This window comes from Prionailurus bengalensis, chromosome F2 (genome assembly GCF_016509475.1).
Source record: "Prionailurus bengalensis isolate Pbe53 chromosome F2, Fcat_Pben_1.1_paternal_pri, whole genome shotgun sequence".
Lineage (NCBI taxonomy): Eukaryota > Metazoa > Chordata > Mammalia > Carnivora > Felidae > Prionailurus > Prionailurus bengalensis.
Window position 1 is genome coordinate 68,124,576 of NC_057353.1, and position 13,288 is coordinate 68,137,863.

General features: G+C 43.4%; 2 protein-coding genes across 4 annotated transcripts in view; one reads left to right on the forward strand and one right to left on the reverse strand.

Annotated features, from left to right (window-relative positions):
- WASHC5 (WASH complex subunit 5) overlaps positions 1 to 2,268 on the reverse strand; it is a 64,863-nt gene extending 62,595 nt beyond the window's left edge. Inside the window, exon 1 of one of the 2 annotated variants that reach the window (XM_043601742.1) lies at positions 2,085 to 2,268. The gene's annotated coding sequence lies outside the window, so the exon portion shown is untranslated. The remainder of the gene's footprint in view (positions 1 to 2,084) is intronic. The other variant, XM_043601743.1, reaches the window with a different exon arrangement.
- An 11-nt stretch (positions 2,269 to 2,279) lies between these two features.
- NSMCE2 (NSE2 (MMS21) homolog, SMC5-SMC6 complex SUMO ligase) overlaps positions 2,280 to 13,288 on the forward strand; it is a 217,346-nt gene continuing 206,337 nt past the window's right edge. Inside the window, exons 1-2 of one of the 2 annotated variants that reach the window (XM_043601746.1) lie at positions 2,280 to 2,430; positions 8,170 to 8,340. In XM_043601746.1, coding sequence (XP_043457681.1) covers positions 8,184 to 8,340 — 157 coding nt within the window. In that variant the 5' untranslated portion in view covers positions 2,280 to 2,430; positions 8,170 to 8,183. The remainder of the gene's footprint in view (positions 2,431 to 8,169; positions 8,341 to 13,288) is intronic. The other variant, XM_043601745.1, reaches the window with a different exon arrangement.

The following is a 13,288-nucleotide window of genomic DNA, read 5'->3' on the forward strand; positions in this document are numbered from 1 at the left end:
CGAGCCATCAGCCCAGAGCCCGACGCGGGGCTCGAACTCCCGGACCGCGAGATCGTGACCTGGCTGAAGTCGGACGCTTAACCGACTGCGCCACCCAGGCGCCCTGAGAAAGCATCTTTAAAGCAAAACACGATTACCTGCCTTCTTCCCTTCCCTGCCCAAGCAAAAAAAAAAAAAAAAAAAAGATGAACAGATACACTCAGCACCTGCATGCACATGGTCAGGTTAGCTTAGGCCTGGGATAATGACATGGCAAGACTTTTGTGTATCTGCTGCTTATTGTAATCCTTAAATCCTTCCACTGCTGGCAACATTCAAGATATTATTTGGTTACATTATTTGGTAAATACCCCAAGGTTGGCTGAAACACTTGCCCTAAAGAACAGAATCTAAGAACCAACATTAAAGATGCCTAATCATGTTGCAGTGATTTCAGAATTATGTGGCTTTATAGAAGGTGCTAAGACTTGGTTGAGAGTTTTAAAAAATCACTCTAGAGTGAGGTGCAAATAAACACTGCAGAAAAACCCATATTGAATCTTCTATTCAGTGGTTCTTTTGCTGCTAGAGATGAAGAAAATTCGTAAAGACCAGTTTTTCTCAATATATACTGCATTACTATTTGGCATGAAATGAAACCAGAGATCCCACTCAATTTCCTAATTTTATTTTATAAAGCACCCAAAAAGTCGCTGTAACTTTTTTTTTAAGAATTTAGTGTGGGGGGGGGAGGTTGGGGGGAGAGGGGAAAATAGGTGATGGGCATGGAGGAGGGCACTTGTTGGGATGAGTGCAGGGTGTTATATGTAAGTCAATTTGACAATATATTAAAAAATAAAATTAAAAAATTATTTGAAATTTACATCATGTTTAGCTTTATGCAAAAGTAACCATCCTGAAACTATTAGTAATGGTAAATATGTGTGTATATTTGGTAAATTTGTGTGTATAAACACATGAAGGATTGAAAGTGAGTGTTTAGATTAGAATGAATAATATGTACTAGATATACTCATAAATGACTTTTTAAATGTTAAAAAAAAAAAGAATTTAGTATGGAACTGTGGTTTACAGTTCGGAAAGTAATCCTAGACAATAGACAACATGTTTCAAGAATGCAGCATGGCATCATTATACCAATTACCGAGTAAGTACAGAACTGAATTCTGAAGGAAATAAAATTGTCCGGGGACAAACCGCTGTTTGCCCTACTCAGAGGACAAAAGAACACAGGTCTATTTTTATCCTTTCATAAGATCTCAGTTCCATAAAAAAGGAAGCACTGGTCTCCACCTATCCATTATCAGAAACAAAATATAATGGTTGTTGACCAAGATAAAAGTGACCGACAAATCTCTTCCAGAAAAGTTCTAAAATGAGTCTGATCACTCTAGTCCCATTCATAAATCCTGGAAGGGACAGAAGAAAGAGAAACGGGAGGTGCTCCTGGTCGTGGGCCAGTAAGACCTCTCCGTTCCTTCCCCTGACTCCATCACCTATGTTGGAATAAGCTCCGTGCATTTGGAATCGGGACACCCGGCTCCATTACCGGCTCTGTGACTTATGTTTTCGACCGTGCGACCATAAACCAGTCAGGACCCTTGGAACTGTTTTGAGAAATGCAAAGAACTTTGGCACCAGCATGACACAGGTGAGGGAATTAAGGTGCAGAAAGCAACAATGACTTGCTCCAACTCGCAGCCCACGGCATTACCAGAATTCAAACCCGGGTCCATCAGACTCTACGAGACTTCGCGAACCACTCAATTTTCTCGAGGGCAAACGGAGGGATAACACTATCTACCCAGCACGGCTCCTGGAAACTTGGAAGGTACAGATGCGGGCCAAGCAGTTGAACATCACTTCCCAAAGCGCCCAGGCGGCGTGGAAAATTCTGTCCACCTAAGTGGAGATGAGGAGCCTGGACTGCGGCCCCGCCCCAGGAGGCCCCTCAGTCCTCCAAGCCGGGCTCCGCATCGAGACCGCACCGCACGCCGCAGACGCCCCTTCGGCCAGCGCGGCCCGGCCAGGGGCTGGGGAGGGGCCGGGGGACCGAATCGAGGGCGCGTCCCGCCCCAACTCACCTGTCACCCGGGCCACGCCAGGGCGCACGTGCAGAGCCGGCGATCGCGGACTGGGTTGGCACCTGGGTCCCCACGCCGCCCTCTCCGCACTCGTCCCCTTCTAGACGCAGCCCTCGATCGCCAGCCTGCGGGACCCCCGCTTCCGCCTCTGGCTCCCCTGGCGGTCACATGATCAGAGGGGCGGAGAGCAGGGCGGGGCGTCATGTGACCGTTCGCCGGCGCCGGCTGATGACGCGAGAGCCCGCGCTCGCGGTTTCAGCGACTAGAGAAGGGAGTTGAGGAAGGAGTTGGGGTCCGGGTGGGGGCAGTCCGGGTGCAGCCAGAGAGAGCTGGGTCGGACATCCAGGTAAGGCAGAAGCGAGGGGTGGCGATGGCGAGGGTGGCGGGAGGTGTCGCCTCCCTCTCGGGCCCTCCGCGGGTGCCCTGAGCTGGGGTCCGTCCACCTGGGATACGGTCCTGGCTCTGCACGTTAAGCAGTGAGGCTTGGGCAGGCTGCCCCCCTTCCCGAGACGCCATCTCTCAGTCCTTCTGCCCTGGTAGGGAACTGATCACGAATTCTTGGTGCAGATTAATCCAGTTGGAGCTGTCTTTAGAAGCAGGGCCTCGGGCAGGTCGTTTAAATAAGCTCTTGTGTCAGTTTCCTTTTCTCTCCTATAAATGGTTGTGAGGATTAGGATAATGAGAGTGAAGCGCCGGAGCACCCGTTTATGGGGAAATGGTGGTTGCTGTTATTGTTGTCAATCTCAGTTCTTTATTGATCGCCGGTTTTGTGAGAGGAGCTGTTTTACATGCTGTAGAACGTGTCAGAGTTCTAGTTTAAGCTGCTCCCAGAGTGAGGGAGTGGTAGCCACGTGAACGAATAGTTGTGATGAGTTTTATAATTGTGTGTGTGTGTGTGTGTGTGTGTGTGTGTGTGTGTGTGTGTGTGTGATGGAGAGAGAGAGGGAGGGATAGTGGTAGCATGGCGGGGGTGGGGCAGGCAATTGCTTGTATGGCTAGGAGAAGGCTTCATGAAGAAAGAAGTATCCTTGCATCTTGTAAAGGGAGATACAGCTCTGGCTGGACTCCTACAGGTCCCCATGGGCTTAAAGGTCAATATAGTGTCTGTAAATTGTTTGCTTTGTGCTTACCACTGTGCTGTACAGAAAGATGAGAGAGGGAAACAGTATTTAAATTTTTTTAAATTTTTTTTAATTTTTGAGAGACACAGAGAGCCCCCGGGGGGGGGGAGGGGCAGAGAAAGAGGCAGACACAGAATCCCAAGCAGGCTAGGCTCCAAGCTGTTGGCACAGAGGCGGATGGGCCCAAACCCACAAGCTGAGCGATCATGACCTGAGTTGAAGTCCAACACTTAATTGACTGAAACACACAGGGGCCCTCCGGGGAAACTTTTTTTTTTTTAATATAATTTATTGTCAAATTGGTTTCCATACAACAGCCAGTGCTCATCCCAACAAGTGCCCTCCTCAATGCCCCCCAACCACTTTCTCCTCTCCCCACCCCCCCCCATCAACCCTCAGTTTGTTCTCTGTATTTAAGAGTCTCTTATGGTTTGTCTCCCTCCCTCTCTGTTTGTAACTATTTTTCCCCCTTCCCTCCCCCATGGTCTTCTGTTAAGTTTCTCAAGATCCACATATGAGTGAAAACATATAATACTTGTCTTTCTCTGATTGACATTTCGCTTAGCGTAATACCTTCCAGTTCCATCCATGTTGCTGCAAATGGCATGATTTCATTCTTTCTCATTGCCAAGTAGTATTCCATGGTTTATATAAACCACATCTTCTTTATCCATTCCTCAGCTGGTGGACATTTAGGCTCCTTCCATAATTTGGCTATTGTTGAAAGTGCTCCTATAAACATTGGAGTACATGTGCTCCTATGCATCAGCACTCCTGTATCCCTTGGGTAAATTCCCAGCAGTGCTATTGCTGGGTCATAGGGTAGTTCTATTTTTAATTTTTTGAGGAACCTCCACACTGTTTTCCAGAGTGGCTGCACCAGTTTGCATTCCCACCAATAGTGCAAGAAGGTTCCCTTTTCTCCACATCGTCTCCAGTATCTATAGTCTCCTGATGTGTTCATTTTAGCCACTCTGACCGGCATGAGCTGGTGTCTCAGTGTGGCTTTGATTTGTATTTCCTTGATGATGAGTGATGTTGAGCATCTTTTCATGTGTCTGTTGGCCATCTGGATGTCATCTTTGGAAAAGCGTCTATTCATGTCTTCTGCCCATTTCTTCACTGTATTATTTGTTTCCTGGGTGTGGAGTTTGGTGACTTCTTTATAGATTTTGGATACTAACCCTTTATCCGATATGTCATTTGCAAATATCTTTTCCCATTCCGTTGGTTGCCTTTTAGTTTTGTTGATTGGGGAAACAGCATTTTTTAACAAATATTTATTTATTTTGGGAGAACACAAGTGGGGGACGGGCAGAGAGAGAGGAGGAGAGAGGATCTGAAGCAGGCTCTGCACTGACAAGCCGACAGCACAGAGCCGGATGTGGAGCTTGAACTCCCCAACTGTGAGATCCTGACCTGAGCCAGAGTCCCAACGCTCTACGGCCTGAGCCACCCAGGTGCCCCGGAAACAGTATTTTTAAGTTAGCTAATAACTAGTCCTGCCTGAAGCGAATCTTAGACCTGCTGAATGTTTTTGTCTTTCTCCTTCCCCCATTCATATGTTGAAATACTGATGCCAGTGTGGTGGTATTAGGAAGTGGGGCCTTTGAGAGGTGCTTAGGTCTTGAGGGTAGAGCCCTCATGAATGGGATTAGTGCCTTTGGTTAAAAGAGGCTCTTCAAGCTCCCTTGCACCTTCGACCTGTGAAGAGGAAGACTGAGAAGGCCTGGGGGCTATGAACCATGAAGAGGGCCTTCAGAATGCAACCCAGCTGGCACCTTGATCTTGGACTTGCCAGCCTCCGGAACTGAGAGAGAAATTTCTGTGGTTTATAAGCCACCCAGTCTGGTGTCTTATTACAGCAGCCCGAATGGCCTAAGACAAGGTCTGTTAGGGGAGGCAAAATAACATGCTTGGGAAGAACTCAAGAAACCTCGTTTTAAACTTCCTTGGTAACCATACGTTCAGGGAACAAAGAGATTATTCTTACTGGGGAAGACTCCCAAGTGGAGGTTGATTTAAACCTGGGTTTCTCAACCACTGCGTGATTGACATTTTGGTCCTGATGATTCTTTGGGGTGGAGGTAGAGGCGGGTTGCCGTCCTGTGAGTTAATGTGCTCAGCTGTACATAGTGGTAGAAACAGGGAAAAGTGCGTCTACGCCATCTGTCCTCTCCATCCATTCTCTTTGCTTCTCAGTCTGAATCTTTTCCCTGGAAATACTCCAGCATTACAGAAGGAAGTTTTCCCCAGCTCTGTGCAAGGGTAAAGTTCCATTCGCGTAATGTGAATTTTGCACGCACATCATAAGGATAGCTACCATGTGCTAGATACTTCCCATTTATCCTGGATTATATTATTCCCTGTATACACTGTGTGTTTTTGTCAGCTCCCGCTGCTATCGAAAAATAGCATAGACTGGTGGCTTAAACAATAGAAATTCATTTCTCACAGTTTTGGAGACTAGAAGCTGGAGATTGGGGCGCTGGCATGGTTGGATACTGGTAAGGACCCTCCTAGTTCACAGTAGGCCACCTTCTTGTTATATCCTTACAAGGTGGAGAGAGAGAGAGAGAGAGAGAGAGAGAGAGAACTCTGGTGTCTCCTCTTCTTCTAATAAGGACACTGATCCCTTCCTGAGGGCTCTACCCTCAGGATGTCTAAACCTAATTACCTCCCAAAGGCCTCATCTCAAAATACCATCACCATGGGGGTTAGGCTCTCAACATACAAGTTTGGCGGGGGTGGAGATGCAGTTATTTCAGTGTTCTCCGTACTTGTTTGCTTTTAAGAATTATCTGGGGTTGGGGCGCCTGGGTGGCGCAGTCGGTTAAGCGTCTGACTTCAGCCAGGTCACGATCTCGCGGTCCGGGAGTTCGAGCCCCGCATCAGGCTCTGGGCTGATGGCTCGGAGCCTGGAGCCTGTTTCCGATTCTGTGTCTCCCTCTCTCTCTGCCCCTCCCCCGTTCATGCTCTGTCTCTCTCTGTCCCCAAAATAAATAAACGTTGAAAAAAATTTAAAAAAAAAAGAATTATCTGGGGTTATTCATAAAAATACTGGTTTCCTAGAGTATCCACTAGGGACTCTGATTTAGTAGGTCTGAGAGAGTACCTGTATATAAATCTGTATTTCTTTTTAAGTTTTTTTATGTTTATTTTTGAGAGAGAGAGAAAGACAGAGTGGGAGTGGGGGAGGGGCAGAGAGCGAGGGAGACACAGAATCCAAAGCAGGCTCCAGGCTCTGAGCTGTCAGCACAGAGCCCGACCATGGGGCTTGAACTCATGAACCACGAGATCATGACCTGAGCTGAAGTCGGATGCTCAACTGACTGAACCACCCAGGTGCCCCAAATCTATGTTTTTGAGAACCATGTCAACTGATTCTTAAGATCAGACAAGTTTTAGAAAACCACAACATTTGATTTCAATAATGCTGTGAGATAGATAGATAATTTCCTTCAGACTGAAGATAGAGAAGGTAAGCAACTAAACCGGGGTTGTGAAGTTTTAAGTAGCATGGATGGGACAGAATTTTCAGGCATCTCTGCCCATTGTCCATTCTTGTAAGCACTACTCTGTACTGTCGCTTACAGTGTTATAATGATGAAGTTGATGGTACTATTTGCTTCCACTTTTTTTTTTTTTATAAATTTTTTTTTCAATGTTTTATTTTTATTTTTGGGACAGAGAGAGACAGAGCATGAACGGGGGAGGGGCAGAGAGAGAGGGAGACACAGAATCGGAAACAGGCTCCAGGCTCTGAGCCATCAGCCCAGAGCCTGACGCGGGGCTCGAACTCCCGGACCGCGAGATCGTGACCTGGCTGAAGTCGGACGCTTAACCGACTGCGCCACCCAGGCGCCCCTGCTTCCACTTTTAAAGATTTATCTGGTGGGCATTATTTTCAGTGTTTTATTATACACCTTAACTCATTCAGTTCTCACAGGAATCCTTGAGCTAGGCCCTGGATGATTCCTATTTTAGGAGGGGGAAAAATGAAACACTGAGAGGTTAAGTAATTCGCCTGAAGTCATTCAGTTACTCAAATGGCAGAATCTGGCTCTTAACTGAGATAGTCTGGTTCTAGAGGCTACATGCTTGACCACTACTCCATATGGCCTCCATATTTTGCTCTATAATGTAGAAAAATTCTGCTTTTACTGACAGAGTCTGGGATCTTACCAAGTCTATAAATCTGTTAGAACCAGAGGACTGTCAGGAATTTATACAGTATCTATATATACACATTTTTTTAATTTTTTTTAACGTTTATTTATTTTTGAGACAGAGAGAGACAGAGCATGAAGGGGGGAGGGGCAGAGAGAGAAGGAGACACAGAATCAGAAGCAGGCTCCAGGCTCTGAGCCATCAGCCCAGAGCCTGACGCGGGGCTCGAACTCACGGACCGCGAGATCGTGACCTGAGCTGAAGTCGGACGCTTAACGGACTGCGCCACCCAGGCGCCCCTATATATATACATTTTAAATTTATATTTAATATAGTATGGTTTTCAGAATTCAATATGCATGTATGTCAAATAAGTTAACAACTACAGATTTTGGAGTTCTCTGTATTAAACTATTTTACTTTTACTACTACCAGTTTTTAGAAAAATGCATCAGATGAATAGTCTACTTTGTCTAACCCCTTTATGTTTTAGGTTTCATAAAACTATGCTGTTGTTGAATTCTTCCGAGAACCAAGGAATGTTTTAAAAGAGGGTATTCTCCCTCCTTTGAAAAACGAAGACCCTTTCCCCTTGTATTGAGCACATCTGTGTTTGGTGGCCCAGATGACAGCACAATGCTTTAGTGTCCCCTCCAGGGATGGAGAATGTTCGTAATAGTGTGGCACTTGTGGGATATTAGATACATTCATATGGATGTTTATAGCAGTTTTATTTTCTTATGCAGTTATTATTCTGACCCCTAAATCTTATTTTATTGTGTTTGAAAACTTAGGTAACAATTTCAAGATGCCCGGACGTTCGAGTTCAAGTTCAGGCTCAACTGGTTTTATATCCTTCAGTGGTATAGAATCTGCTCTCTCCACTTTGAAAAACTTCCAATCCTGTATCAGCTCTGGAATGGACACAGCTTCTAGTGTTGCCTTGGATCTTGTGGAAACTCAGAGTAAGTAACAATTAAAACTTATTTCTTCTGTGTTTACTTTGAGATAACCTGGTGTGGAGGCATTCTAGGGATATGAGATACTGCTCACCTTTTGAGTGTTCTTGGGGCAATCACTTAATCCCTTTGGGCATCTGTTTTCTCATTGTGTTCTAAGTACCGCATAACAATGTACTGAGAATTAAATGAGATTGACTTATTCATGTTTCTTCAAATAGTTCTATGCTAGAAGAAACTGCACTAGAAATTTACAGGTTAAAACAGGAAGGTTCCTGTCCTCAAAGATCATTCAATCTAAAGTATGTGACATTTGTGAACTGTAAGGTATGCAAATGCATTATAATAAAGTTATTTTGCAGTAGTTTAAGTCTTCGTGCTTGATAGACTAAGGTTATGCTAGGGGTACCAGCTAGGGAGGCCTCTACCAAAATAGGAGAGTTCAGCTTTGATGAACATTTTTCAGTCAGAAGATTTAGAAAGATGTTATTTGCTTTCTTTGGATTAGGGTTGTTTTTATTTTATGTTATATACAGAGCAGGGGAGCAACAGATTTTTGTTTGTTTTTAATATCGCTAGTTTTTAGCGATTTGATTGTGATGTGCCTTTGCATGATTTTCTTTGTTTATTGCCTTTGCATGATTTTCTTTGTTTATTGTGTCTAGTGTTCTTGAAGCTTTATGGATTCGTGGGCTTATAGTTTTGATCAAATTAAGAAAAAATTTTGCCACCATCTCTTCAAATAGTTTTTGTGTCCCTCCCCTCCCTTCCCCTTCTGGAACTCTAATTACACGTGTATCGGACAGCTTGATAGTGTCCCGTAAGTCACTGAGGCTAGTTGATTCTTTTCAGGTCTTTTTCTGTCTGGCTTCAGCTCGAAGTGCCTGTTGCTGTGTCTTCAAGTTCATTGGTTTTGTCTTCTGCAGCGTCTACTCTTGTTAATTCTGCGCAGTGAATTTTAAATTTCAGATACCGGATTTTTCATCTCTGGACATAAAAAAGAATTAAATGGAATCTTATTTCTGTCTTCTATCGCTCTTCATTATGTTCATGTTTTTCTCTATATTCTTGAATATACTGAACATATTTATAATACCTGATTTAATATCCTTATCTGCTAATTCTGTCTTCTCTTGTCTATTGCTGCTTCTTCACGTGGACATTGTGTGCGCTGTGTTGCTAAGTGTTTGGATTTTGTTGTCTTCCAGTAAAGAATTATGGCATTTGTTTTGGCAGGCATCAAAGTAATTTGTGGAGTAGGCTAATCCTTTCCAGGTTAACTAAACTTTGTCAGTGCAGGTCAAGTTGGTGTAGATTTATCTTAGGGCCAATTTTGCCTTGTTACAAAGGCCTTCCTGAGTCTCTGTTGATTGCCCGGAGGGTTCAGTGAGATAACTCCACTCCACTGGATGCAATTTGAAGCTCTTCCCATCCTGTGTGAATTCTGGGAATTGATCACTGTATAGCTCCCAGCACTTTTTTCTTAGTAGTTTAAGATTGAGGGGATCTCTGCAGATTCCTTGAGTGCTTTATGTGCATAGCTCTCTCCCAGTGCTGTCTTGAAAACCCCTGTTGTCTTAGCCTCCCTGAACTCTAGTCTCTGTCTGTCGTTAGTCCTTGAAGATTTGCATTCCCTGCTTGGATTCCTCCTCTCTTGTGTAGGGAGGAGGGCAATTGCGTGACTTACCTAACATGTTTTTCGCTCTCTGCAGGACTCAGTTCTGCCCTGCCTGTTGCCCCACTGTCTGAGAGCAGCTGTCAGTTTTTATTTCATCCAGCTCTCTAGTCGTTCACTGCAGGGGGGCCAACTCCACACCAGTTCATTCATGGCCAGCAGCAGAAATCACCCATAATTTTTAGTGGGTAGCCTTCTAAAGTTCTTAACCTTGACTTGAAGTCTAACTTGGATAAAAGTCATAATAAAATCTTCAGCCATAAGAGAGAAGAGCAGTTGACTATGTTGGAGAGCAGTGACTGGATTGGAACAAATTAAAGTACAGAAGAGCATGTGGGAAAGTCCATGAATTATCTTTGTAACAGAAATGCTCCCTTTCTTCGCCTCTAAGATTAGCACCTTTCTGTTTCCCTTCTGGGTTGCCCAATTTCATCACAAATTAGAATGAACTTTGCTAAAAGAGATGTTAGTGATCACTGAGGTACCATTTTCTCACTCCGCACTGCAATTCTCTTGTTGGTAAGGGGGATTCTTGTTCCCAAGAACTTGGAGGGAACTGATGTGTATTGTTTCGTTTCCTGTTGGTTGCATTTTCCTATACCAGGTGGTTGTCCTTGTTCAACTTCTAGCTCATTTGAAATGATCACCTTTCCCTGTGCTATGTTATAGGATGTGTATCTAGGCAATTGACTTTTACTGTTGCCATGTCTACTCCTTTTTTCTCCAAGTGTGTTGGTTATTCTGGGAATACTTTATTTTTTTTTTTAATTAAAAAAATTTTTTAAGTTTATTTATTTTGAGAGGGACAGAGAGAGAGGGAGACAGAGAATCCCAAGCAGACATCACTGTCGACGCAGAGCCCGACATGGGCCTTGAACCCCTGAAATCGTGAGACCATGAGCTGAGCCGAAACCAACAGTTGATGCTCAACTGACTGAGCCACCCAGGTGCCCCTGGGAATACTTTCTTTCTTACTTAGTTGTGAAATGAAATTTCTTACATTAGGAGATTTTTCAGGTAGCTGGGGCTTATTTTTCGGATTTTTAAATTTATTGTGTACTCTTCTGCTTTCTTAGGCAGAAGTACTAACTTAATTTATCAAAAGTGTTGTTGTTAATATCATCTTTGAGCAGTTGAATTCTCATAAGCCCTTTAAGTTTAGTTAAATAAAATTGAGGAATGGCCCTTTTTTTTTTTTTTTTTAAAGTTTATTTATTTTGAGAGAGAATGAGAGAGTGCATGCACGTGCACTCAAGCTTGTGACCAGTGTGGGGAGGGACAGAGAGAAGAGAGGACCCTAGGCAGGCTCCGTGCTATCCGTGCAGAGCCACACGCTGGGCTCGATCTTAGGAACCACGAGATCATGACCTGAGCCGATATCAAGAGTCAGACACTCAACCGACTGAGCCACTCAGGTGCCCCTAGGAATGGCCCTTCGAAAACATTAATGTACCTCAGGTTGTGTCCTCTCTCCTCTCTGCCAGGAAAGGAAGGGTTTGAAAAGAAGGAAAAAAAGAGTTTTGTCAGAAACTCATACTGTTACAGGCAGTTGCTCTTAAAATGTGAGAATTAAATAGTTGGTCTCTGTACATATCTAAATTAATATTTTAAAAGTGCACAATCAAAACTAATCAGTAGAGCAAGTCTTTGAAATTCCTTTATGTGCTTATGCTGCCTCTATTAACGTCTTTGATGTCACCTGTCACATGAGAGGCGTGGGTTTGCACGACTTGCTTTTCAGAGTTGATTTTTTTCCTCCTGATAGTTTTGCAGTTACCCACAGAGTAAGGGATGGCACTAAATTGTGACTGTGTGGACCACAGTCATACTGATCCATTTTTTTTTTACTTCAAATATATAATTCTTTAATTTTGAGTAAGTAGATATTAAAATTCAGGGTTCTTTTTTTTCCAAAGGAGGGCATAATATAAAGCTGAATTTAAAGAAATGCATACTTGTAAGTAAATATTTGGACTGCTTTTACTGAATCCTAGGTGTTTTAAGTTGCTGTATGAGAAATTAAATAAGTTCTCTAAGATCTAAATAGAAAATAAACAACTTAGCAAGGCTTCATTAGATCTGCTTTTCTCCTGATTACTTTATAACATAATTGCACAAAGCAGATGTATGCAGTGAGCTTTTCTGTGGCATCTATTCTCATTAGGGTAGCTGACTCTTAATTTAAAAATCGGCAGTAGTCTACCTCCTTGGCTTTTCATGTGTTCCCAGGTAAGCTCCGCCTCCACTTAAAATGCAGTAATGTGCCATATCCCGACATCCTGAAACCAGTTAATGTTTTCTCTTTGTCTCACGGTTGTTGTTGTTTTTCGTATTTATATTGTATTTCGCTGTGTTAATATGTCTGATCTTCCATTTGAACCTGGTCTCCTTGGGGCAGAGACCTCAGGGTGCTCATCGGTTTTCAGAGGTTGGGACTTAATTTGATGTTTGTCAGGTGTTGAGTGTGTATGAGTTACGTAATAAGTGTCTTTGAAGACTGTTCTCCAAATACAGTTATTTGAATCCACTATGTAGAAAATTAAGTTGTTTTCAAAAATCAGAAATTGTGCGTTTTAATTTGTAAACCTAGTTTTTTAAGGCTTTGCATTTAATTTTTGTGTAAGAGCTAATTCAGTGCGTCAGAACCACTTAGAGAGCTTGTTAAAACACAGATTGCTCAGCCCCACCATCAGAGTTTCAGTAGGTCTGGATGAGCCCAAGAATTTGCATTTCTAACAAGTTACCAGGTGATGCTGATGTTGACGCTGCTGGTCCATGGACCTTACTTTGAGAACCAGGTGTAATCATCATTTCCTAGTTGGCAGGAAACTTCCACCACTAGGTGGCACCAGAATACTTCTTATGAGGTAGCCTTTGGCCGTAACGATGGGTTTGTTGACTGCGGAGTTCAAGATTGTGCAAAAGGTAAAATCGCTGAATTGTTGGCATTTTGTAGCTTAGAGCGTGAGTTATTTCATCTATCTGAGAAAACAAACATGCTGACTGTATCAGACCAGAGAAACTATAGGCCTATTAAGGTTACATTTCAAGGTGAACTCTTCCAGGAAGGAGGAATAACCGCACGTTTCCACTAGCTTCGTTTTCAATTACGCAGGCTATTCATTTGCCAGTGATAGATGTTGACCCTGTCATAAGACAGAAGCATACACTGCCGCTTTGTTATTTATTACTCTGAGTTATCAGATCTTGATTTGTGTTGTTGATTTCATTTAAAAACCACTCTTAAAAAGGTTTACATGTTCTGTTCACAAAAATATG